Source organism: Bubalus kerabau, chromosome 1, assembly GCF_029407905.1.
Source record: "Bubalus kerabau isolate K-KA32 ecotype Philippines breed swamp buffalo chromosome 1, PCC_UOA_SB_1v2, whole genome shotgun sequence".
In the NCBI taxonomy this organism is placed as follows: domain Eukaryota; kingdom Metazoa; phylum Chordata; class Mammalia; order Artiodactyla; family Bovidae; genus Bubalus; species Bubalus kerabau.
Genome location: NC_073624.1, coordinates 20,550,758 through 20,577,548, shown reverse-complemented (window position 1 = coordinate 20,577,548; position 26,791 = coordinate 20,550,758). Strand labels below are relative to the sequence as shown.

Genomic DNA, 26,791 nt, shown 5'->3' with positions numbered 1-26,791 from the left:
ATTTCCCATGAAGTGATGGGACCGGATGCTATGATCTTAGTTTTCTGAATGTTGAGTTTTAAGCCAACTTTTTCACTCTCCTCTTTCATCAAGAGGCTTTTTAGTTCCTCTTCACTTTCTGCCATAAAGGTGGTATCATCTGCATATCTGAGGTTATTGATATTTCTCCCAGCAATCTTGATTCCAGCTTGTGCTTCTTCCAGCCCAGTGTTTCTCATGATGTACTCTGCATAGAAGTTAAATAAGCAGGGTGACAATATATAGCCTTGACGTACTCCTTTTCCTATTTGGAACCAGTCTGTTATTCCATGTCCAGTTCTAACTTTTGCTTCCTGACCTGCATATAGTTTCTCAAGAGGCAGGTCAGGTGGTCTGGTTTTCCCATCTCTTTCAGAATTTCCCACAGTTTATTGTGATCCACACAGTCAAAGGCTTTGGCATAGTCAGTAAAGCAGATATAGATGCTTTTCTGGAACTCTCTTGCTTTTTCGATGATCCAGTGGATGTTGGCAATTTGATCTCTGGTTCCTCTGCCTTTTCTAAAACCAGCTTGAACATCAGGAAGTTCACGGTTCACGTATTGCTGAAGCCTGACTTGGAGAATTTTGAGGATTACTTTACTAGCATGTGAGATGAGTGCAATTGTGCGGTAGTTTGAGCATTCTTTGGCATTGCCTTTCTTTGGGATTGGAATGAAAACTGACCTTTTCCAGTCCTGTGGGCACTGCTGAGTTTTCCAAATTTGCTGGCCTATTGAAGGCAGCACTTTCATAGCATCATCTTTCAGGATTTGAAATAGCTCAACTGGAATTCCATTGCCTCCACTAGCTTTGTTTGTAGTGATGCTTCCTAAGGCCCACTTGACTTCTCATTCCAGGCTGTCTGGCTCTTGGTGAGTGATCACACCATCGTGATTATCTAGATCACGAAGATCTTTTTTGTACAGTTCTTCTGTGTATTCTTGCCACCTCTTCTTAATATCTTCTGCTTCTGTTAGGTCCCTACCATTTCTGTTCTTTATTGAGCCCATCTTTGCATTAAATGTTCCCTTGGTATCTCTAATTTTCTTGAAGAGATCTCTAGTCTTTTCCATTCTGTTGTTTTCCTTGACCACAGAATAGGTTATTATATAGTCACTAAAACTTATCCAACTCTATGTGACCCCATGGACTGTAGCCTGCCAGGTTCCTCTGTCCTTGGGATTTTCAGGCAAGAATACTGGAGTGGGTTGCTATTCCCTTTTCCAGGGGATCTTCCTGACCCAGGGATTGAACCCAAGTCTCCTGCACTGCAGGCAGATTCTTTACCGTCTGAGCCACCAGGGGAGCCCAATACTTTGAAAAATATTTAGTAAGAGGAAAATACTCTTTTTTGCTCCATAAATAATTTTGAATGGATAAATTATTTAATAGTGAGAGATCAGGAAGTCTTCTCAATGGCAGTTTACAGATATGTGAGGGTAGAAAATAAAGCATTGTGTGAAATAATTCCAGTGGTTGGGAATCTGCCTGCCAATGCAGGAGACACGGGTTTGGGAAGATCCCACATACCTCAGGGCAAGTAAGCCTGTGTCTACTACAGGGAGCCCACACTCTGACATTACAGAAGCCCACACACAACTAGAGAGTCCAGGTGCTGCAACGAAATATTCTTCACAACACAGCAAGAATCCTGTGTGCTGCAACTAAGATCTGACACAGGCAAACAAACATTTGCTTTTTTTAAGACAAACCTGGGAGATTCCATTAACCCTCACACTCTAATCCAAACCCCTGATCGTCTTCTCTAACCACTGACTCCAGTCTCATTTCTGGTCACATGCCTTGTGACTAAAAGTACTTGAAAAGAAGCCAGAAGAAGATGAGAGAACAAGTCTTGCTTTTAATCTGGAGAAATAACTTTCTAGGCAGAGCACACAGCGCATGCGAAGGCCTAAACTGGGACTGTGCCTGGCTTGTTAGATGAACCGCAAAGCATCCAGAGAGGATGGAGCAGAGTGAGTGAAGGAAAGTGGTTTTGGGTTTTGTTTTGTTTTTAATTTTTTATTGGAGTATAGTTAATTTAGAATGTTGTGTTAATTTCTGCTATACACCAAAGCGAGACAGTTATAAATATACCCACTCCTCTCTAGATTCCATTTCCATATAAATCATTACAGAGTATTGAATAGAAGTCCCTGTGCTATACATCAGGTTTTTATTAGTTACCTATTTTGTATATATTAGTGTATATATGTCAATCCCAATCTCCTAATTTATCCTTCCCCCCACCTTTGGTAACCATAAATTTCTTTTCTATGTCTATGACTCAATTTCTGTTTTGTAAATAGGTTCATCTGCACAGTTTTTTTAGATTTCATATATTAGCAATATCATATATTTGTCTTTCTCTGTCTGACGTGCTTCACTCATGACAATTTCTAGGTCCATCCATATCATTGCAGATGGCATTGTTTTGTTATTTTTATGGCTGAGTAATATTCCATCATATATATGACCTACATCTTCTTTATTCATTCCTCTGTCAATGGACATTTATGAATAGGTTGCTTCCATGTCCTGGTTATTGTGAATAGTGCAGCAATGACCATGCAGGAGCACGTATCCTTTCGAATTATGTTTTTATTCAGATATATACTTAGGAGTAGGATTGTTGAGTCATATGCAGGAAGGAAAGTGTTAATAGAAGTCAGAAACAGCAAGGGCCAAGTTAGATTTTCTTCTCACAAGTTGAGCTTGGACCAAGAGAAAGGAGAGGAGTCAGAAATACTAAGGCTCTTGACTCAATCAACTGGACTAATGGAATCAGCTTTACTTAAGCCATGAGGCCTGAGAGGGGTCAGGGCTGGACGTCAGAATTGAGGTGGAGAGTTTTAAGTTTGACTTATGACCTATGAGACACTCAAGCAGGGATACTGAGCTGGGACTTTGGATATACAAGACTGAAGATCAAATCCAGATCTAATCACTGTGTGGGTGGTAAAAAAATCATTATGATTAGATTTTCATGCCTGGATAGTATATATAGGATTGCAGAGCTCTGGAGATGTCACCTTGCAAGACGCAGTAGGTTCACAGTTGGAGAGAGGAGGAGAGAAGGAGAAGAAGCAAAGAACACTTGGAAGGAGCTGCCACTGACAAAGAAGGAATCTCAGGAGAGGACTGGGTCCTGGGAGCCCTGAGAAGAAAGCCTTTCAAGGTGGACAGAGCTCCAGATATTCCAAGTAAGAGAGGGCTGGGAATTGATCACTAGATTTTTGCAATGTTAAGATCATGGATTTGTGACTTTCACAGGTTGGGTGTCTATGTAGGTTGGAGGTGAGGCTTGATTGGAGTAAATTAAAGAGAGAATGTGCAGGAGAAAAAGATCACCACACAGTAAAGACAAAGAACTTTTTAGAAAAGTTTTCCTGTAAAAGAAATGTTAAAAATGGGGTGATAGCAAAAGAGCCTTGTGATATTCAACAGAGTTTTGTTTTTTCCTCCCAAACCTGGTAATAATTAGTTTGTCTATATGGTGGATGGAAATGACAGAGGAGACTAATATAACCAATCATATTAGTTATATTAAATGACAGCTATAACTAATTATTTGAATCCCACAAATTTGAAGTTGCAATTTTTAAAATATAATTGTTAGCTTATTTAAATTTAAATAATTGTTTCACATGCCTAAGCAATTTAATTGAAGTCTGGTCTATGCTCCTGGACTGTGTGAGCACTTTAAAAAACTGGACACAATGTCCAAACCATAAAATTCACTCTTTTAAAGTATAAAATTCAGTAGTTTGTTAGCATATTCACAATGTTGTACAGCCACCCCACTATCTAATTCCAGAGCATTTTCATCACTCTAAAAGAAGTCTCGGAGAAGGCAATGGCACCCCACTCCAGTACTCTTGCCTGGAAAATCCCGTGGACAGAGGAGCCTGGTGGGCTGCAGTCCATGGGGTCGCTAGAGTCGGACACGACTGAGCGACTTCACTTTCACTTTTCACTTTCATGCATTGGAGAAGGAAATGGCAACCCACTCCAGTGTTCTTGCCTGGAGAATCCCAGGGACGGGGGAGCCTGGTGGGCTGCCATCTCTGGGGTCACACAGAGTCGGACACGACTGAAGCGACTTAGCAGCAGCAGCAGCAGCAGCAGCAAAAGAAGTCTATTAGCAGACACTTTCCATCCTGCCCCACACTATTTCCTGACAACCTCTAATTGATTTTCTATCTCTACAAGTTTGCCTGTACTGACTGTTTCATTTAAGTGGGATTATGTAGTATATGACCTCTTGTACCTGGATTCTTTCACTTTGCAACTTTTCAAGATTCATCCATGCTGAACATGAATTAGTGTTTTATTCCTCTTCATGACTAGATAATATTCCACTGTATACCATACTTTGTTCATCCATTCATCAGTTGATGGACATTTGGGTGTTTCTGCCCTGTGGCCATTATGAGTAACATTGCTATGCTCACCTGAAAAGTATTTTGTGTGGAGCTAGGTTGTCATTTCTCTTGCATATGCTATCTGAAAGGACTGGCTGAGCCATAGGGCTTCTCAGGTGGCTCAGTGGGTAAAGTTTTCCTTGGTAGCTCAGAGGTTAAAGCGTCTGCCTGCAATGCGGGAGACCTGGGTTCGATCCCTGGGTTGGGAAGGTCCCCTGGAGAAGGAAATGGCAATCCACTCCAGTGTTCTTGCCTGGAGAATCCCATGGATGGCGGAGCTTGGTGGGCTACAGTCCACGGGGTCACAAAGAGTCAGACACGACTGAGTGACTTCACTTTCACTTTCTGCCTGCAATATAGGAGACTGGGGTTAAATCCCTGGGTTGGGAAGATCTCCTGGAGAAGGAAATGGCAGTACTCTTGCCTGGAGAAATTCATGGACAGAGGAGCCTTGGTGGGCTTTAGTCCATGGGATCACAAGAGTCGGACACGACTCCTCATACAGCAACTCTATGTTTAACTTTTAGAAACAGTTTTTTCAGCCTCTGTTGAGATGATGATATGGTTTTTGTCCCTTATTCTATTGACACGTTACATTGATTGTTTTTCATAAATCTAATCAACCTCACAATTCTGATATAAATTCTGCTGAGTCATGGTGTATAATCCTTACCTCGCCTGATTCAGATTGTGGGGATTTTGTTGAATTTTTTCCCTGTATTCACAAAGGATATTAGTCAGTAGCTTTCTTGGGATTCCTCTGTGTGGCTCAGGCATCAAGGTATGGTTTTGTGGAATCTTGGAGGCTATAGGTATTTTTCAAGTATTTTTTGATGTAATTAAAATCCGTATCAATTGACTTTAAAGAAGCAAGATGATTCTGCTGCTGCTGAGTCACTTCAGTCGTGTCCAACTCTGTGCGACCCCATAGACGGCAGCCCACCAGGCTCCCCCGTCCCTGGGATTCTCCAGGCAAGAACACTGGAGTGTTGCCATTTCCTTCTCCAATGCATGAAAGTGAAAAGTGAAAGTGAAGTCGCTCAGTCGTGTCCGACCCTCAGCGACCCCATGGACTGCAGCCTTCCAGGCTCCTCCATCCATGGGATTTTCCAGGCAAGAGTACTGGAGTGGGGTGCCATTAAGAGGATTCTAGATAAACCAATTAGCCTGATCTAATTAACAAAGGCTTTAAGCATCGAGTTGAGGTTTCCCTAAAGAGAACACATTCTGTCTGTGGAGAGCAGCATCCTTGGTACTGAAGAATGCCAGTCTGCCTTTTCTGACGGCTGCCCCAAGGATCTCAGGCTTGCCTAGACAGTTCCCTCAGTCGTGTAAGCCAATTCCTTGTGAGAAATCTCTTAATACACATCTCCTACGGGTTTGGTTTCTCTAATAGGACCCTGACTGATAACACAGGGTAATGAATACTGGCCTCTTAGAGTGAGCTGGAAGTCTTTCTTGCTCTTCTGTACTTGGGGAGAGTTTGTGAAAGGTTTAACTATTATTTGAATGTTAGTAAAATTTCCCAGGGAAGCCCTCTGATTATGTGAATATTCATCGGATCTGTTTTTCAATTTAAGAAACTTATTCTACTGTGTTCATCTGATTTATCTCAAATATAGCTGGGATGTCATTTCATGTTGGTGTGTATTGTCCTACTTCACACATATTTCTTTTCAGTTCAGTTCAGTTCAATCGCTCAGTTGTGTCTGACTCTTTGCGACCCCATGAACCACAGCACGCTAGGCCTCCCTGTCCATCACCAACTCCCGGAGTCCACCCAAACCCATGTCCACCGAGTCGGTGATGCCATCCAGCCCTCTCATCCTCTGTCCTCCCCTTCTCCTCCTGCACCCAATCCTTCCCAGCATTAGGGTCTTTTCCAATGAGTCAACTCTTTGCATTAGGTGGCCAAATTACTGGAGTTTCAGGTTTTTTTTTTTCACTGCCGCATTTTATTCCACAGCATAATAATGAGGGTTTTTAGTTTGGCAGAGCTGGGTGTGGATCCTAACCACAAATCTTACCAGCAGTGTGAGTTTGAACTGCTCTTTTTCTTATTTTTCAGGAACTGGAATAGACTGTGGATCAACCCGTGACTGAGGAGCTTGTGTGCTCTCTGTGGTCCTTCTGTTCCCCAAAGGCCATATCCCTGTAAGTTACCAAGCCTTCTATTTTTGGTTTTCTTCTGTCTCCCCTCATGTAAACCTCCATCTTTGAAAATCTGTTGAAGAAAGAGAATGAAACACTCACTCAGTCCTCTGTTCCCGCTCTGTTCCCACTCCCTAAAGCCCACATCCACTACCAGCCTAACACCTGTCCACCTAGTGCCCCCTTGTCCACGGTGGCTCCCGTCTAGCCATTCTCCCTTGACAGGCATAATCTCTTTCAAAGAAAACCATTTTCTGTTACTTTTCCACTTAAAACCTTATGCAAACTTACATACAAACACTGTACATACAGACAATTGCCTGGTACACAGAAAAGCGCTCAAATTATAGTGAAGTGAATAAATATGTAATATGAAGAAAACAAAAATAATAAAATTGATTTAAAAAGTCCAAATTAAATGGAAGTTTCATTGAAAGAAAAGGCATAGCAATAGTATAAAAAATAAGGACTATTTGAGCATAGTAACTAGTTTTGACTCAAAAGTTGATTAAGGATTACTGATTTGGGTCTCTAGAGTGTCAGAGCTAAAAGACACAGATGATTAATCTTTGAGAGAATATATTAGTGGTCTGGAGAAAGTAAAGCTTTTCCAAATTTTTGAAAATAGTAATTTTATTGGAGTATAAGTTTAACACGTGATCATTATAGAGAAGCATCTCAACTGGCCAATGAAATGACCTCTGGAACATCAGACTGCAATTCCAAGAGTAGACAGAAGAAACTTGCCCTCCTATGATCTAATCAGTAAATTCATATTCCTATCAAGAAACATACATAGGTAACTCCGTGATGGTCCAGTGGCTAAGATTCTGTGCTCCCAACTCAGGGGGCCAGGGTTCATTATCTGGTGAGGGAACTAGGTCCCGCATGCCCCAACGAAGACCTGGTACAGCCAAATAAATAAAACTAATACATATTTTTGAAAAAGAAACATCAGTTTTACATACCACAGCCTTGAAAAAAAGAGAGAGGTGACCATTATCCTGTTATCCCTTCCTAAACAGGCAGCTTCGGAAGAGTCCAGTGGGGGCCATGCCTGGCGCTACCATGGACATTGACCAGGATGACTTCGGGAGCCCTGCCGAGTGGGGTGACCAGCAGCCAGAAGATGGTGTGCTGGGAGAAGAAGATGCCCAGGTCCAGCAAGAATGCCTGCAGAAATTTTCTACCCCAGATTATATCATGGAGCCCTCTGTCTTCAACACTTTGATGAGATATTTCCAGGCAGGAGGGTCTCCAGAGGAGGTGATCCGCCTCTTATCAGACAACTACACAGCTGTGGCCCAGACCATCAACCTGCTGGCCCAGTGGCTCATTCAGACCGGGGTGGAACCAGTGCAGATTCAGGAAACAGTGGAAAACCACTTGAAGAACTTAGTGATGCAACACTTCGACCCCCGCAAAGCAGATTCTATCTTTACAAACGAAAGGGCAACCCCCGCCTGGCTGGAACAAATGATTGCACATCCCACCTGGAGGGATCTTGTTTACCGGCTGACAGAAGTGCACCCAGACTGTCTGATGCTAAAATTCACGGTCAAGCTCATTTCCGATGCAGGATACCAAGGTGAGATCACTGGCGTGGTGGCAGCCTGCCAGCAGCTGGAAGTGTTCTCTAGAGTTCTTGGGAGCTCTCTAGCTACCATTTTGGATGGAGGAGAAGCCAACCTTGCAGAAAACCTGCCTCAGTTTGCTAAGATGGTGTGCCACGGCGAGCATACGTACCTGCTGGCTCAGGTCCTGATGGCCGTGCTGGCCCAGGAAGGCCAGCGGGGCGGGGCAGTGCGCAGGGTTGCACAGGAGGTCCAGCGCTTCGCCCAGGAGAGTGGCCACGATGCCAGTCGCATCCCGCTTGCCCTGGGCAGAGCTGCCTCCTACCCCCGGCTGTGCCAGGCCCTGGGGGCCATGCTGTCCAAGGGGGCCCTGAATCCAGCTGACATCACCGTCCTCTACAACCTGTTTGTTACCAGCAGGGACCCGCCTCCTGTCGAGCTCATCCGGGTGCCCGCCTTCCTGGACCTGTTCATGCAATCGCTCTTTAAACCTGGGGCCAGGATCAACCCAGACCACAAGCACAAGTATATCCATCTCTTAGCCTACGCGGCCAGCGTGGTGGAGATCTGGAAGAGGAACAAACGCCTGAGCATCAATCAAGATGAGCTGAAGGCAACAGCAAAGGCTATTGAAACTGTTCACAATTTGTGCTGTGCTGAGAACACAGGGGCAAGCGAGCTCCTGGCCGAGCTGGGCACCCTCTATAGGTGCATCAGATTTCCAGTGGTGGCGGTGGGTGTGCTGACATGGGTGGACGGGACCGTGTCAAAGCCCAAGTTCTTCCAGCAGCACACGCACCCCACTCCAGTGCCCCTGGCCCTGCTAGACGAGGTCAGCACCTACCATCCCCTCCTGCACCCCCACGTCTTGCAGCTGCTGATCAAGCTCTTGGAGACTGAGTACCCCGAGCTAGATGCCATGAAGCAGCTCGAGGTGAAGAAGACCCTCCTGAACAGGATGGTGCACCTGCTGAGTTGCCGCTATGTGCTCCCCGTGGTCGCCTACATCCGCAGGTGTCTGGAGAAGCTGGACACCGACCTGTCTCTCATCCGCTACTTTGTGACCGAGGTGCTGGATATGATCATCCCTCCCTACACCTCTGACTTTGTGCGGCTTTTCCTGCCCATCCTGGAAAACGACAGCATTGCCAGCACCCTGAAAAGGGCGGGTGAACATGACCCTGTGACGGAGTTCATAGCTCACTGCCAGTCTAACTTCATGCTGCTGGACTGAGTCAGAGCAACACCAAACCCACAGCAGAACATTCAAGCAGACCTACTGTGGAGAATCCTTTTGCAGAAGCTACTGGTGAAGAGACCCCCAGTCAACACCTTGGAAATGGGTTCTGATGGGAGGAGGGGGAGAATTTCTGTAAAAAAAAAAAAAAGGAATGTTAGCAATCTTAACAAAGTTAACTTAGCTTTTTTCACAAGACCTGATTGTTTACTTCATATTATTGTAATTGCTTTAATTTTCCAAGAACAAATAAAAGTCTTTCTACAGTTGAAAAGTGTACATTCTGGTGTTGGCTTTCTGCTGTGTAAATAAAGCACTTGGGTCCAAAAAATAAATAACAAATAAAAAGTCAAACAACTTTCCAAGTTTTCAAGAAATACTGTCACCCCAGATTCAAGAGGAAGGATTAAATGTAAGTCCACCACCAGCATCAGAAGCTCTACATGTAAAACTGAGCATGTGGACGGTCTCCGGCGCCAGCTACGCCGCTGCCGCTGCCGCTGCCACTATGGCCCATTACAAAGCCGCCGACTCCAAGCGCGAGCAGTTCCGGAGGTACTTGGAGAAGTCGGGGGTGCTGGACACGCTGACCAAGGTATTGGTAGCCTTATATGAAGAACCAGAGAAACCTAATAGTGCTTTGGATTTTTTAAAGCATCACTTAGGAGCTGCTACCCCAGAAAATCCAGAAATAGAGCTGCTTCGCCTAGAATTGGCAGAAATGAAAGAGAAATATGAAGCTATTGTAGAAGAAAATAAAAAACTGAAAACAAAGCTTGCTCAGTATGAACCACCTCAGGAGGAGAAACGTGCTGAATAGGATTCTTCTCAGTTGAAAAGACACTGAAAAAAATGGTTTTGTATGACTCGAATAGTTTGTACAGTATATTATCTTTTCTGAACAGATGCTATAGCACTCTTTTAAATATGTTAAATTCACCTATCACACGTTAACTGTTATAAACACATATACTTAGAATCACCAATAAAAACTCAGTACAACTTTCTTTGGGTCTTAAAAAAGCAGGAGAATCAAAAGTGAATCCTGGAAAGAAAAAAAAAAAAAATATAAACACAGCCATCGAATTCATTACCTTAAAAGACATTCTATCAGTCTGACTAGGAATGATGGTACTGGTTGTATTTTAGCCAAGGAAGTTCAGCACAGAGCTATTCCTTGGTTTAGCACAGGATTATGAGCACAGGTACAGTCATTCTTTAAAATGAAGATGACACTGTGGTTTTATATTCCCTGTAGGCAGCTGGAGAGATCTGTGTGATACACGATGCTGTTTCATGGGGGTCTCATGAATCTTCTGCTCTTGTTTATATTAGGTGGAACGAATGACTCTTTGCCACCACTTTGCCTTAGATAACTGTGTGTGTGCCAGTGTGAACTCTTACACCACCTTTCCTTCTATGCAATCATGCCCTATCTGATACTGTTGCCTTGCTTTACTGTGCTTCCCTGGGTCCCAGTTGCACATTGGCCTTTCTGTGTTGTTTTTCAATTTCCTGTAATAGCAGTTACCCTGACTGTAATTTATATAAAGAGGATCACACTGTTCCCCTGCCTTACTTAGTTGCTTAGCGGAACACAGAACAGAGGCAATATAAAATTCTGGGTTCACTTACAAGCCTGGATGACAAGGGGAATGAGCCATATATTGTGGAAAATTATAGTTTGTGGGTATAATTATATAGTGCTTTTTCCCCCTCAAAGTATTTTTCTAGCTTTGAATTCATTTTATCTTCATTATCCCTGTGAAGTAGGTAGGCAAGTGTGAGGGGAGGTGGGGTGCTGAATCTTTAGGCCAAAGACTGATATGACTACCAATTATTTACCAATTGTAGAACCTTGGGCATATTAGTTAATTGCTCCAAGATTCACTTTCCTCATCTGTCAAATGAAAATAATATCTGTGCTGCCTACCTCACAGGGTTGTTGTGAGGGTCAAATGGAATGTATATGAAAGATTTGTAAATGGTAAAGCACTAAAAAAAAAACAAAAAACAAAACTGAGCATGTGTCATTGAACCCACAAATGCACCCAAACACTCAAATCTCCGGGCAGATAAACAAAGATTTTCAAGGAAGCATTTACCATCTCTATTGTGAATCAGAAGACAATTATATGACTCTATTTGATAACTGGAAAGATAATGTGGGAAAACAGTGCTTTCAAATACATGGAAATTAGAGTCATTTTGACCAGTCCTGTGCTGGGATAGTGATCATCGAAATTTTAGTGACACAAATTCTTTGTACTTTACATTCTTTACCTGTTGATTTTTGTCATAAGCATTATTACTTGGCAACATGTATATCATAAGTAATACTTATTTTATTCTTAATGTGAAGTCAAGTGGGCCTTAGAAAGCATCACTATGAGCAAAGCTAGTGGAGGTGATGGAATTCCAGTTGAGCTATTCCAAATCCTGAAAGATGATGCTGTGAAAGTGCTGCCCTCAATATGCCAGCAAATTTGGAAAACTCAGCAGTGCCCACAGGACTGGAAAAGGTCAGTTTTCATTCCAATCCCAAAGAAAGGCAATGCCAAAGAATGCTCAAACTACCGCACAATTGCACTCATCTCACATGCTAATAAAGTAATCCTCAAAATTCTCCAAGCCAGGCTTCAGCAATATGTGAACCGTGAACTTCCAGATGTTCAAGCTAGTTTTAGAAAAGGCAGAGGAACCAGAGATCAAATTGCCAACATCTGCTGGATCATGGAAAAAGGAAGAGAGTTCCAGAAAAGCATCTATTTCTGCTTTATTGACTATGCCAAAGCCTTTGACTGTGTGGATCACAATAAACTGTGGAAAATTCTGCAAGAGATGGGAATACCAGACCACCTGATCTGCCTCTTGAGAAATTTGTATGCAGGTCAGGAAGCAACAGTTAGAACTGGACATGGAACAACAAACTGGTTCCAAATAGGAAAAGGAGTTCGTCAAGGCTGTATATTGTCACCCTGTTTATTTAACTTCTATGCAGAGTACATCATGAGAAACGCTGGGCTGGAAGAAGCAGAAGCTGGAATCAAGATTGCCGGGAGAAATATCAATAACCTCAGATATGCAGATGACACCACCCTTATGGCAGAAAGTGAAGAGGAACTCAAAAGCCTCTTGATGAAAGTGAAAGTGGAGAGTGAAAAAGTTGGCTTAAAGCTCAACATTCAGAAAACGAAGATCATGGCATCCGGTCCCATCACTTCATGGGAAATAGATGGGGCAACAGTGGAAACAGTGTCAGACTTTATTTTTCTGGGCTCCAAAATCACTACAGATGGTGACTGCAGCCATGAAATTAAAAGACGCTTACTCCTTGGAAGGAAAGTTATGACCAACCTAGATAGCATATTCAAAAGCAGAGACATTACTTTGCCAACAAAGATTCGTCTAGTCAAGGCTATGGTTTTTCCAGTAGTCATGTATGGATGTGAGAGCTGGACTGTGAAGAAGGCTGAGCGCCAAAGAATTGATGCTTTTGAACTGTGGTGTTGGAGAAGACTCTTGAGAGTCCCTTGGACTGCAAGGAGATCCAACCAGTCCATTCTGAAGGGATCAGCCCTGGGAGTTCTTTGGAAGGAATGATGCTAAAGCTGAAACTCCAGTACTTTGGCCACCTCACGTGAAGAGTTGACTCATTGGAAAAGCCTCTGATGCTGGGAGGGATTGGGGGCAGGAGGAGAAGGGGACGACAGAGGATGAGATGGCTGGATGGCATCACTGACTCGATGGACGTGAGTCTGAGTGAACTCCGGGAGTTGGTGATGGACAGGGAGACCTGGTGTGCTGTGATTCATGATGCGATTCAAAATCAGAACAATGAAGTTCAAGTTACAAATTCAATAACTTTAATGTCTTTTTTTTTTTCAACTTAGAGACATTCTAGGAAATGGAAAATTCAATCATTTACTTATAAGAGAATTTGAATGTGTTTCTACACCTATAAGTAGTTTGGACTCTCACAAACAAGGTATAAGAGGTGTGGCCTCAGGAATTCCTTGGGAATCCAGTGGTTAGGACTCCCTTCTCTTACTGGCAAGTTCACAGGTCCAATCTCTGGTCAGAGAACTAAGATTCGGCAAGTCACTTGGTGCAGACAGGAAAATAAATTACTTAAGATGGCACTAGTGGTAATGCAGGAGACATAAGAGACGTGGGTTCTATCCCTGGGTCAGGAAGATCCCCTGGAGGAAGGCATGACAACCCATTCCAGTATTCTTGCCTGGAGAATCCCATGGACAGAGGAGCCTGGCAAGCTACCGTCCATGGGGTCACAAAGAGTCAGACACTACTGTGGCGACTTAGCACACAATTTTAAAAACATGCCATCTCAAAAGATTTGTGTTTTCAAGTAATGTTTATGAATATATTAAATCTAATCAAAGTAAAATGGGGGGACTTCCCCGGTGGCACAGTGAATAAGGATAAGAATCTGCCAATGCAGGGAACATGTTCGATCCCCAGGAGGATACCACATGCTGCGGAGCCACTAACCCCGTGTACTACAACTACTGAGCCTGTGCTCTGGAGCCCACAAAAAATGTGCAGCTTATAGAGAATTACACGTCAGTAAAAAAAAAAAAAAAGAGGTGAGTCTAAAACAGAAGTCGTATAACATTACCAACACATACTGTTAGCTATACATTTCATCAGCTCATCTGTATGTCTCCTTTATCCTAGTCTGTTTTTCCAACCATCTTCCTGAATTTCCTTTATCCTTTCCTCAGTTTTATAGCTTTTTAAATCACATATTTATGCACCCTTCAATAATATTATTTGATTTTTGATGATTATGTATTTCAAGACTTGCTCTTTTTACCCAAAATGATGCTTCTAAAATCAACCGAGTACTTGAAAGTGAGAGTTGCTCAGTCATATCCAACTCTTTGTGACCCCATGCCAGGCTCCTCTGTCCATGGGGCTTCTCCAGGCAAGAATACTGGAGTGGGTAGCTGTTCCCTTCTCCAGGGGATCTTCCTGATCCAGGGATTGAACTGGGGTCTCCTGCACTGGAGCTGAGCTTTACCAGCTGAGCTACTAGGGAAGCCGCAACCAAGGACCCAAATCAACTTTCATTCATTTGCTTCCTTCTGACTATATTATTTCCCCTTCTGATGTTTCAGACCATGAATGCTACCACATTCTTCCTCATGTCTCCTGATACACATATGGAAGAAGGTCTCCATGTATATATGAAGGATAAGAGAATGTATAATTTTACAAGACGGTGAAAACTTGTTTGACAAAGGATTTTCTTGATGGCCCAATAATTAATACCTGCACTCCTAGTGCAGGGGGCCTGGGTTTGATCCCTGGTCAGGGAACCAGATCACCCAGGCCACAACTAAAGACCACTGCATGCGGGGGTGCTAAGTCACTTCAGTCATGTCCAACTCTGTGTGACCTTATGGACTGTAGCCAGCCAGGCTTATCTGCCCATGGGATTCTCCAGGCAAGAAGATTGGAGTGGATGGCCGTTTCCTCCTCCAGGGGATCTTCCCAACCCAGGGGTCGAACCTGCGTCTCCTACATCTCCTGCATTGTTCGGGGGTGGAGAGGGGAGTTTTTACCACTAGTGCCACCTGGGAAGCCCAAAGACCTGCTACAACCAAGTAAAAAAACAAAATTTTTTTTAAGAAAAATAACTCTCTCCTTTAATTAATGTGAAGCACAGGAGACAATTATTTAAAAAAAAATTGTTTGCCAAACAAGTTGAATCAATTTACACTCCCACCAAAAACACACGAGAGTTCTTGTCAATCTACAACTCTCTAACGTGCAGCACTGTTTGACTTCTTCAAGTGGGTATAACATGGCAGCTCATTCTTGTCTTCATCTTGATTTTTACTAAGGTTGGAATACTTGTCAAAATATTAGCCATTCAGGTATTCTGCTGACTCCTTGGCCTCACACACACATCTTTTAATAAGGATTGTTTTCCTTATTGATTTCTGGGAATCTTGTTTCAGATACTACAAATTTGTCAATATATTTTCTGCAAATTCATGACTTTTCTTTCCACTTCATTCCTGGGATCCTTGATGAATACCAGTTTTCAATTTTTATATAAAATTGATGAATCTTTTCCAGCAGCATTTATTATATAACTCATTACTTGCCACACTAGTCTGTAATTCTCCATTATCATACATTAAGCCTAGATTATACACTGGGGTCTGTTTGTAGACATACTTATGGATTATAAATTTTTGTAAATATTGTATCATAATAGAAATAAATGTTTATATATCTCCTTATTTAAGGTTTTGTTTCTCTGCATCTTGATTAAATTGAATATGTTTCATATGCCTGATGGAAATGTATTTTTTTACGGGTTTTTTGTTGTTGTTTATACACTTTACCCACTCTACCACTGGGGCTCATTCTTGTGGTCCACTGATATCCAAGGGAGGAAAGGCAGCTACCTTAGTTCTAGGCACTGCCATCTCTGTAACCTCTGCAACAAGCAAATCATTGGTTCCTTAATCTGCTTCATCCAATCCATCTTCACCACAGATTACCTCATCATTTACAAACCATCAGGGATGCCCAATGGCCTTAAATATTTAGCTTAGTTGGTAAAGAATCCGCCTGCAATGCAGGAGACCCCGATTGGATTCCAGGATCAGGAAGATCCCCTGGAGAAGGGATAGGCTATCCACTCCAGTATTCTCGGGCTTCCCTTATGGTTCAGCTGGTAAAGAATCTGCCTGCAATTTCAGGAGACCTGAGTTCGATCCATGCGTTGGGAAGATCCCCTGGAGAAGGGAAAGGCTACCCACTCCAGGATTTTGGCCTGGAGAAGTCCATGGACTGTATACTCCATGGGGTCACAAAGAGTCACACACTACTTTCACTTTCTTTCTTTTCACAAAATCCTTAGCCTGAATTGGAACATCTTCAGGTTCCTGGCTGGTCTCCAGCTTTGAAGAGTTCTCATCAGTTCTCTAAATTTTTCTTGATCACAGCCCAAGTTCAAACTTCCTGAAAGAGTCTATTAACCCTCACGTTCTAATCCCAAATCCTTAACTGTCATCTCCATGCACGGCCTACTACGGTCTCATTTCTGGGCACTGCCTTGTCAATAAAAGTACTTGAAAAGAAATCAGAAGAGAGTAAGAGAACAAGTCTTGCATTTCTCTGGAGATAAAACTTTGTAGGCAGAATGAACAGCAAGTGCAGAGGCTTCAGCTGGGCCCCACACTGGCTTGTTAATTGAAAAGCAAGGCAGTCTGAGGGATGGAGCAAAGTGAGTGCAGGAAGGTGCTTTTTTTTTTTTTCCCAAGAACTTGCAGTTCTTTCTTTCTTGCATGCTAGCTTTCTCTAGTTTTGTCAATCAGGGGCTACTCTCCAGTTGCAATGAGTGGGTTTTTCATTGCAGGACCTTCTATTGTGGAGGACGGGCTCTAGAACACTTGGGCTTCAGTAGTTGTGGCACACAGGGGGCAGTTCCCCCAAGGCAAGAGAAATCCTCTGGACCAGGGAGTGAACCCATGTCTTCATTAGCAGGCAGATTTTTAACCACTAGGCCACCAGGGAAATACAAGAAAGGGTTAACAGAAGTCGGAAACCTAGCAAGGGACCAAGCAGATTTTTTTTTTTTTTTTTTTAAAGATTGATTTTGGCCCAAGAGAAAAGACAACAATTGCAGAAGCTGAGGTTCTTGACTCAATCAACTGGATCAATGGAACTGCCTTCACTTAAACAGGGAGGCCTGAGAGGGGGTTAGGGGTCAATTCGGGACTTCGAGGTTGAGGTTGGGAGTTTTAAGTTTGACTTATGACTAATGAGACATCCAAGCAGAGATACGGAGCTGGAACTTTGGATATACAAGCCTGGAGATTCAAATCCTAACCTAATCACCGTCTGGGTGGTAACGATGTCATTATGATTAGATTTCCGTGCTTGGACAGTATATATAGGAACTCAGAGCTCTAGAGACATAGACTTGAGAGTTGCAGTAGGTCCGCAGTCTGGAAGACAAGGAGAGAAAAAGGAAGAAGTAAAGAAACTTGAGCATCACTGACATAAACAGAATCTCAGGAGAGGATTCGGTCCTGAGAGCCCTGAGAGAAAAGCCTTTCAAGATGGACAGAGCTCCAAATACTCCAAGTAAGAGAGGGCTGGGAATCGATCACTGGATTTTTGCAATGCTAAGATCGTTGATTGGTGACTTCGACAAGAGAGATGTCTGTGGAGTTGGATGTAAAAGACTGACTGGAGTCAATTCAAGAGACAATGAGCAGGAAGTATATCACCGACATGCAAACACAAATAGGACTCTTTAAAAGCAGTTTTCTTGTACAAGAAAATAAACACACAGTTGCAATAGAGATTTTGGGGCTCTAGGGCATGGGTACGGTAGTTGATGTGCCTGGGCTTAGTTGCCCCAAAGGCATATGTAATCTTCTCAGAGCAGGAATCAAACCCATGCCCCTTCCATTGGCAGGCAGATTCTTAACCACTGGACCATCAAGGAAGTCCCATAAGAGATTTTAAAAAATAATAATATTTTAATTTATTTTTGGCTGTGCTGGGTCTTGGTTGCTGTGCCGGCTTTTTCTGTCGTTGTGGCAAGCAGGGGCTACACTTCATTGCAGCAAGTGGGTTCTCACTGTGGTGACTTTTCTTGCTTCGGAGCACAGGCTCTAGGACACATGGGCTTCATTAGTTGTGGCACGTGGACTCAGTAGCTGCAGCTCCTGGGCTCTAGAGCAGAGGCTCAATAGTTGTGGCACATGGGCTTTGTTGCTCCAAAGCATGTGGAATCTTCTTGGATCAGGGATTGAACCTATGTCCCCTGCACTGGCAGGCAGATTCTTTACAACTGAGCCACCAGGGAAGCCCCCGTAAGAGCTTTTGAATGTGTTTCTATAACAAACTCTTTTTCTGGATTTTTCTTAGGTCAATCTGAGTATTTGATTTCTGAAACTCAAGGACAACATCTAGTACAGAAGACCCAAAGGAAGATAATCATGGACCTATGTCAACAATGGCTGGAAATGGGTGACAACTTCACAAAATCAGAAAGCTGGAGTAAGTATGAATTCAATGGAAATCAAATAATAAGCAAATGCACTGCCTCTTATCTTTCACTCCATTCTTAGTTGTTGTGGCGTGCCTACGTGCTAAATTGCTTCAGTCATGTCTGACCCCATGGACTGCAGCCCACCAGGTTCCTCTGTCCATGAGATTGTCCAGGTAAGAATACTGAAGTGGGTTGCCATTTCCTCCTCTAGGGGATCTTCCTGACCCAGGGATTGAACCGGAGTCTCTTTATGTCTTCTGCATTGGCAGATAGGGTTTTTACCACTGTGTCACCTGGGAAGTCTAATTGTTGTGGCACCAATAACCAAATCACAGAAGCTCATTCCTAATGGACTCTTAATTTTCAGGCCACATGGATACATCTAGGTCACAGAATAACTGGACAGTCCTAAGTACAACATATATTACAGATGTCATATAACATTACTGATCTAGGTATAATATTATTAATGCATTTCATCAGCTTTTCTGTAAGCCTCTTCTATCCTACTTTGTTCTTCCACACATCTTCTGAAACTCCTTTATCATTTGCTTAGTTTTATATTTTTTATCACATATGTATATACCCTTCAATAATATTATTTGGTTTTTGAATACTATTTACTTTGGAGAATTGTTCTTTTTTGGTTTATTTTTAATTATGAGACTTGTTCTTTTTACTCAGAATTATAATTCTAAAGTTCACCAAATTCTTAAATTAGCTTTAATCATTAACTTCATTCTGATAATGCTGTTCAGTTATTAAGTTGTGTCTGACTCTTTGAGACCCCCATGGAATGCAACACACCAGGCTTCCCTGTTCTTCACTATCTCTCAGAGTTTGCTCAAACTCATGTCCATCAAGTTGGTGATGCCACCCAACCATCTTATCCTCTCCTGCCCTCAATCTTTCCCAGCATCAGGGTCTTTTCCAATGAGTCAGCTCTTCCCATCAGGTGGCCAAAATACTGTCATTCTGATGATAGACATTGAATTATTTCCCCTCCTGATGTTTCAGATCATGAACGGTACCAGATTTTTATTTGTGTCTCCTCTTCAACATATGCAAGTAAGTCTCTAGGGTTAAATCAAGGATAAGAGAATCTATAATTTTACAAGAAAGTGCAAAATTGTTTTCCAAAGGAATTCAATCAACTCACACCTCTAATAAAAATACCTGCAAGTTCTTTTCAACCTACCGCTGTCTCATATTTGATATTATTTGATTTCTTCATTTCTGTCTATCAAGTAACTATAAAAAGGCAGCTCATTCTTATCTTCATCTTGATTATTCTTTTTAAAATATTAGCCATTCAGATCTACTTCTGACTCCCAGCCCTCACACACACACAGCTTTTTTTTTCTCTCTTGGATTTTTTTTTCCTTATAGATTTATGGGAGCTCTTTGCTCTAGATACCAAAAATTTGTCAGTTTTCTGTTACATATATTTTCTGCCAATTTATGGCTTTTCTCTCTACTTTATTCATGAAATCTTTGGTGAATAGCAGTTGTCAATTTTTATATAAATTTGATCAGTTTTATCTAGCAGCACTGATTAAATAGCTCATTACTTCCCCCCACTGATCATAAATTCTCCATTATCATACATCAATTTTTGATTATCTACTAGGGTCTAACTTTAGCCCCCCTTTCCTTTTCAGTGGTCAACTTGTCCATTTGTACAATCATTCTTTTCTGTTTCAATAACTATTGCTGTTCATTATGTTCCTAATTAAACTCTTCTGATGTGTCTCGGTTACTTTTAAATTACTGATTTGGTTTCTTAAACAGTGTAAGTGATGGAATCACATAATATATAGATTAAGCCAGGGTACTTTAAGGTAAAAGTGGTGATATTAGTAATTATGCCAGGACATAAACATATGCCAGGAGGACCCTTGGAAAAGTGAAATATAAGGACAAATTTCTAAAAATTAGCAAATTTGCTGAAATAGAAATAGAAAGCCTGTATAGTCCTTAACCTGCCTGCTGATGCAGGAGAACTAAAAGAGGCAGGTTTGATCCCTGGGTCAGAAAGATCCCCTGAAGAGCATGGCAACCCACTCCAGTATTCTTTTTTTTTTTTTTTCTTTTTTTATCCCAGTGTTCTTGCCTGGAGAATCCTATGGATAGAGGAGCCTGGGGATCTATGGTCCATAGGATTGAAAAGAGTCAGACACGATTGAAGTGATTTAGCATGCATAGTCCTTTAAGGAAGGTCAATCATAGCTAATTTCATTTCAAGTTCACTTATTTTTGAGTACTTAACATCACATACAGATGTTTCAACTTCAATAAATAGCCTTTCCTTAGGAAGTATTTATTTATCACTACTTAACGTTCAAAAGAAAAATTTTTTCAGACCATTCTTTTCATGAAAATCTTCACTGGTTTAGACAATTTGACTTTTCCTTTCCTCTGCTTCCCAACAATGTCTGACACTGCTACGTTATTAAAATCAAATATATTCTCACACTGAAGAATACCATGATCTGAATGTTCAGTTTAGCTGCAACTTGATTTTATTCCACAGATTCTGGTGCACAGAAACAACCAGGATGCCTGTGATCAAAATCATCTTGAAGTTGAAAGGAAGACAGAGAAGAGAAAGAGAGGAGGAGGAGGAGAAAAGCAAGAAGTCATAGAAGAGAACTTGGAAAAGGAGAAGGACGAGAAAGAAAAGAAAAATAAGAAACGATACCAGAAGAAAAAATTTGTCAGCAGACCCCTCATGGACACTCTCTGGGCAATGTTTAAATTTAAAAAAAATCCCACATTTCAGGATATTTCATCACTTGCACTTGAATTTAGCATGACAGAGACTCAGGTATGACCACATGTTTGTTTACTGACAAAGTCCCTGGTGTACAACTCTTACCCATATAAACCATTATCCTTATTTCTGGATGAATCACCTCTCAACAATTTTTTTTTTTTTTTTTTGCAGATAAACCGATGGTTTTGTAAAAAGGGGAAGATATACAAAAAAGAAATACACTGGAGGGCATATAAAAACAGAAGAGGTAAGGATGTCCGACATGTAGAACATAAAATGGAAAAAATACATTGACCTCTGAAGACACATTGTGTTCCCACAGTTGAATATCCCATCAACTTTCTGTCCTATTTTTCAGTCCCCTCAACAGACATAAATACACCTGTGGTCATGCCACCATTTATCATGTAATCATATTACCAGACACAGAATGGCAGCCATTAGATTTTTATTGACTAAATAATTTTGTCTTTTCTTTGTTTCTTAGATGTTAAATATATTTGGTGCTTGTCTTTCCTCACTGTTGTTTGGAAAAAGCTCATATGATGGGAAGGAAGATAAAGATAAAAACAACATCAACACTTTTAATGGCACTGGTTGTTTATGGAAGTTGTATATATTATTTATGGATATTTATGTATAAATCTTTAATATTACCTCATTGATTGTCATTCTAGACCCAAAATGAGGAAATTGAATTGTTAGGAAAGAATGTGAGGACTTTCTTGATGGTGCAGTGGATAAGAACCCACCTGCCCAATGCAGGGGAAAAGGGTCCATCACTGGTCTGGGAGGATTCCACATGCCAAGGAGCAACTAAGCCGGTGAGCCACAACTACTGAGCCAGGGCTCTAGAGCCTGACAGTTGCAACTAGTGATCCCCGGCACCACAAGGACTGAAGCCTGCCCACCTTAGAGCCAGTACACTGCAACTACTGAGCCCGGGCACCACAAGGACTAAAGTCTGCCCACCTTACAGCCAGAACACTGCAACCACTGAGCATGCATGCTGCCACCACGGAAGTCTGTGGGCCTGGAGCTGTGCCCTGCAACAAGAGAAGCCACTGCGATAAGAAGCCCAGGCACAACTAGAGAGCAGCCCCGCTCTCCAAACCCAGGGAAAGCCTGCCGGCAGCACTGAAGACCCAGTCCAATCGAAAACAATTAAACTTTTGAGTTAAAAATTAAAAAATGTGATTTCATCAACAAGTACCAGTTCCTAAATGTCTAAGCCTGAATTTGTAATTTCATCTCTCTGGTAGAAATGCTCTGTGGTTTTTTTTTTATTTTTTTGCTCTGTGTTTTAAATTTTACTTGATCACAAGTTCAAACAAAATTTCCCAGAACCTTCCATTAACCCTCAAGCCATAAATCACAAATTCTAATAGTTTTCTCAGGTACAGATTTAAATCTAACTTCTGGACACTGCTTTGTCAACAAATATATTTAGAGAAAAACTGGAGGAAGGTGAGAAAAATTATCTGATAGAAAACAAACTTATAGTTACCAAATGGTAAAGAGGGTGGGAGAGGGATAAAAGGAGCTTGGAATTAGGAGATGCAAACTACTAGAAATGAAATGAATAAATGAGAAGGTCCTTCTGTAGAGCACAGGGAACTATATTATATTTGGTATTATAGGCTATATTCAGTCACATATAATAAACCATAGTAGAAAAGAGTATGAAAAAGTGTATATATATATATATATATATATATAAACATATTCAGCTATATAGCTATATGATTCAGCTATACATATATATACACACACATATGTATAACTGAATCACTTTGCTGCTGGGCTGGAGGAAGCACAAGCTGGAATTAAGATTGCCAGGAGAAATATCAATAACCTCAGATATGCAGATGACACCACCCTTATGGCAGAAAGTGAAGAAGAACTAAAGAGCCTCTTGATGAAAGAGGAGAGTGAAAAAGTTGGCTTGAGGCTCAACACTCAGAAAACTAAGATCATGGCATCCGGTCCCATCACTTCATGGCAAATAGATGGGGAAACAGTGGAAACAGTGGCTGACTTCATTTTTCTGGGCTCTAAAATCACTGCAGATGGAGACTGCAGCCATGAAATTAAAAGATGCTTACTCCTTGGAAGGAAAGTTATGACCAACCTAGACAGCATATTAAAAAGCAAAGACATTACTTTGCCAACAAAGGTCCATCTAGTCAAGGCTATGGTTTTTCCAGTGGTCATGTATGGATGTGAGAGTTGGACTATAAAGAAAGCTGAGTGCCATAGAGTTAATGCTTTTGAACTGTGGTGTTAGAGAAGACTCTTGAGAGTCCCTTGGACTGCAAGGAGATCCAACCAGTCCATCTTAAAGGAGATCAGTCCTGAGTGTTCCTTGGTAGGACTGATGTTGAAGCTGAAACTCCAGTACTTTGGCCACCTCATGCGAAGAGCTGACTCATTTGAAAAGACCCTGATGCTGGGAAAGATTGAGGGCAGGAGGAGAAGGGGCCGACAGAGGATGAGATGGTTGGATGGCATCACCGACTCAATGGACATGGGTTTAGGTGGACTCCAGGAGTTGGTGATGGACAGGAAGGCCTGGCATGTGGCGGTTCATGGGGTTGCAAAGAATCGGACACGACTGAGTGACTGAACTGAACTTGCTGTACAACAGAAACACAACAATGTAAATCAGCTATATTTCAATTAAAAAAAATACTTTTGGAAAATAAGTCTTGGGAATTCCCTGGCAGTCTAGGAGTTAGAACTCAGCACTTGTACTGCCGGGCCCCTGTTCAATCCCCCATCAGGGAACTGAGATCCTGCAAGCCATGGGGCATGACCAAATTTTAAAAAGAAAAAGAAGGAAAAAAAAAAGAAAAAAGACTCTTGCTTTTATATGGAAATATAAATTTCTAGGCACAGCAAACAGCAAGTGCAAAGACTGAAATTGCAACCATGCTAGGTTCATTTACTGAAAAGCAGGCTAAGCAGAAGGGATGGAGGTAAATGAGAGGGGAAGTGTTAAGACATAAGAAATGGAGCAAGGGGCCAAATCCTTTAGAAGTTTGCAAAATCTCTGGCTTTTCCTCTGTAAGATATTGAAAGCCACTGTCAAGGTTTCAGTCATGGCATGATATTGTGTAATTTACATTTTAAAAGAACTACTCTGATCAGTTGGAAATAGTCTGTGGGATGGGAAGATGAGAACCAGACACCAGGAAATGTTTCTAGTTTAGAGGTGATGGTGGTCAGAAGTTGAAGATTTGGGGGTATATTTTGAAGAAAGGAAAGCAGATTTTCTGACAGATTGAATTTAGACTAGAAGTTGTAGCTTTGAGATACACAGTTGGTCCTCAGTCAGGGAGAGGGAGAGAAGAGTAGTAAAATCAAAGAAAAGTGGAATGTGCATCATCGACACAGAAGGAATCTCAGAAAAGGATTGGGTCCTGGGAGCCCTAAGAAGAAAGCCTTTCAAGGTGGACAGAGCTTTATTGATTATGATTTCTGGAAATTCTGTGTTATAGATACCAAAAATTTGTCATTTTCTGTTACATGCATTTTCTGTAGATTTATGGCTTTTCTCTCTACTTCAGGAAATCTTTGAATAGCTGTTCTCAACTTTTATATAAATTTCATCAATCTTTTCTAGCAGCATTTATTAAATAACTCATTACTTCCCCCTCTGATCTTTAATTCTCCATTATCTGACCCCCCTCCCCGCCACACACACACGTACACTTATATACATTCACTTCAGGTCAGATCAGATCAGATCAGTCGCTCAGTCGTGTCTGACTCTTTGCGACCCCATGAATCGCAGAACGCCAGGCCTCCCTGTCCATCACCAACTCTCGGATTTCACTCAGACTCACGTCTATCGAGTAAGTGATACCATCCAGGCATCTCATCTTCTGTCGTCCCCTTCTCCTCTTGCCCCCAATCCCTCCCATCATCAGAGTCTTTTCCAATGAGTCAACTCTTCGTATGAGGTGGCCAAAGTACTGGAGTTTCAGCTTTAGCATCATTCCTTCCAAAGAAATCCCAGGGCTGATCTCCTTCAGAATGGACTGGTTGAATCTCCTTGCAGTCCAAGGGACTCTGAAGAGTCTTCTCCAACACCACAGTTCAAAAGCATCAATATTTACGGAAACTCTTTCTATATAATTGACATGATTCTAGGTGCCAGATGAGTGAAGTGGACAAAAATCTTGCTATCATGGCATTTTCAAGATTGAGGTGTCTATGGGGAATATGTAAATCATTTGTCCAGTTTCTTAATTTTCAAGTTATTGTGGGCAATGATCATTTATCCCTATATTTTGGTCATAATCAGGTGTGATATTAGCAACCTATGTTAGATAAGTGGTCAGCACAGAAAATTAAGCCATAAAAAATGATATACTGCTTTTCGAGTCTTCATTTTCCTGTGAAGAATCCCATATGTAAAATCATCAAGTGAAGTGAAATACTGTTCTCTTTTTAATCTGTTTTGTGTCAGCTTAATTCTTGAGCCCAGTCAGGGACCACGTAAGAGTAGAGGTGAAGTTCTGCATTCCCTAAAGCTGCTTTACAGATAAAAGAACTAGAAAATCAAGTTAAATGAACTTGGCCACCATCCAAATAGCTCTGGAATTCAAACCCTGGTCTGGTTAACCTCAAAGCTAAAACTTGCCTATCTAAGTTCCTCCAAACCATACCACACTGTCTATAATTTGCAGAAGCGAGGATGAAAGAATGAAATTAATCTGAATTTCGCAAAATCCTAAAAATGCTAGCTATCTACTGTGACCACAGAATCGTCATCTTTTTTAGCTATAACCTTTGACATTTTGGAGAACACCCTGCCATTCTTAAGATTTTTAAAAATCTTAAAGGAAGATAATGCCTTTAAAAGCAGGGGGTATGAAACGAATTACATGTTCAGGGAGTAGGCATAAAATACAAGTACAGAAAAAAAATACAAGTGGGCAAAAAGGGTAGGAAAAAGGGAAGCAATCTAGAATAGATGAGGACATGGGTGAAATGGGCATCCTTAAAATTAAATAGACCAACTGTGACAGTCAAGAACAGCCTTGGGCATTATGACTAAATGTAACGTGGTATACTGAGAAGTATTCTGGAAGAAAAAAGAAAACAGAAGTGAGCCCCTCCTCACCCTGAGATCGGACAACAGGAAGTCGGACCCTAGACGCTGGAGGCCCTGCTTCCTGCCTACGCTTGCTGGTGAGGTACCAGCGGCGCACGGCTCTGCCGGGCCAGGGGAGCCTGCAATTCAGAGCCCGTCCCGAGCTGCCTGCCCCGGTATGGAGGCTGCGTCTTCACCTAGATGACGTTAGCTCCTGAGGACGCCTGGATGGGCACCTACCTTGAAAATGAAAGTTGCTCAGTGGTGTCTGACTCTCTGCAAACCCATGGTCTATACAGTCCATGGAATTCTCCAGGGCAGAATACTGGAGTGGGTAGCCTTTCCCTTCTCAAGGGAATCTTCCCAACCCAGGGATCAAATCCAGGTCTCCCGAATTGCAGGTGCATTATTTACCAACTGAGCCACAAGGGAAGCCCATATAGGCCAGATGAAAAGAACTTT

General features: G+C 41.9%; 3 protein-coding genes across 7 annotated transcripts; all 3 read left to right on the top strand.

The window, feature by feature from the left end:
* Positions 1-3,003: 3,003 nt before the first annotated feature.
* LOC129644364 (negative elongation factor C/D-like) lies at positions 3,004-9,683 on the top strand. Of its 3 annotated transcripts, XM_055570038.1 has the most exons (4): positions 3,005-3,223; positions 5,312-5,775; positions 6,513-6,598; positions 7,621-9,683. In XM_055570038.1, the coding sequence occupies exon 4, from the start codon at positions 7,649-7,651 to the stop codon at positions 9,401-9,403; it is 1,755 nt and encodes a 584-aa protein (XP_055426013.1). In that variant the 5' UTR covers positions 3,005-3,223; positions 5,312-5,775; positions 6,513-6,598; positions 7,621-7,648; the 3' UTR covers positions 9,404-9,683. The 3 variants fall into 3 exon arrangements, with proteins under 3 accessions (XP_055426018.1, XP_055426013.1, XP_055426005.1); XM_055570030.1 differs by lacking the exon at positions 5,312-5,775; XM_055570043.1 differs by lacking the exons at positions 5,312-5,775; positions 6,513-6,598 and having other exon boundaries at positions 3,004-3,223.
* A 165-nt stretch (positions 9,684-9,848) lies between these two features.
* LOC129644388 (c-Myc-binding protein) lies at positions 9,849-10,309 on the top strand. The gene has a single exon (XM_055570050.1). The coding sequence runs from the start codon at positions 9,864-9,866 to the stop codon at positions 10,224-10,226; it is 363 nt and encodes a 120-aa protein (XP_055426025.1). The 5' UTR covers positions 9,849-9,863; the 3' UTR covers positions 10,227-10,309.
* A 7,029-nt stretch (positions 10,310-17,338) lies between these two features.
* On the top strand, positions 17,339-22,437 carry NANOGNB (NANOG neighbor homeobox). 3 transcript variants are annotated; one of them, XM_055570021.1, is made up of 6 exons: positions 17,339-17,536; positions 18,329-18,460; positions 18,532-18,625; positions 20,986-21,279; positions 21,400-21,475; positions 21,906-22,437. In XM_055570021.1, the coding sequence occupies exons 3-6, from the start codon at positions 18,569-18,571 to the stop codon at positions 21,914-21,916; spliced, it is 438 nt and encodes a 145-aa protein (XP_055425996.1). In that variant the 5' UTR covers positions 17,339-17,536; positions 18,329-18,460; positions 18,532-18,568; the 3' UTR covers positions 21,917-22,437. The 3 variants fall into 3 exon arrangements, 2 of the variants coding, with proteins under 2 accessions (XP_055425996.1, XP_055425985.1); XM_055570010.1 differs by lacking the exon at positions 21,906-22,437 and adding an exon at positions 21,716-21,884; XR_008710817.1 differs by lacking the exons at positions 18,532-18,625; positions 21,400-21,475; positions 21,906-22,437 and having other exon boundaries at positions 17,344-17,536; positions 20,986-21,113.
* Positions 22,438-26,791: the final 4,354 nt, after the last annotated feature.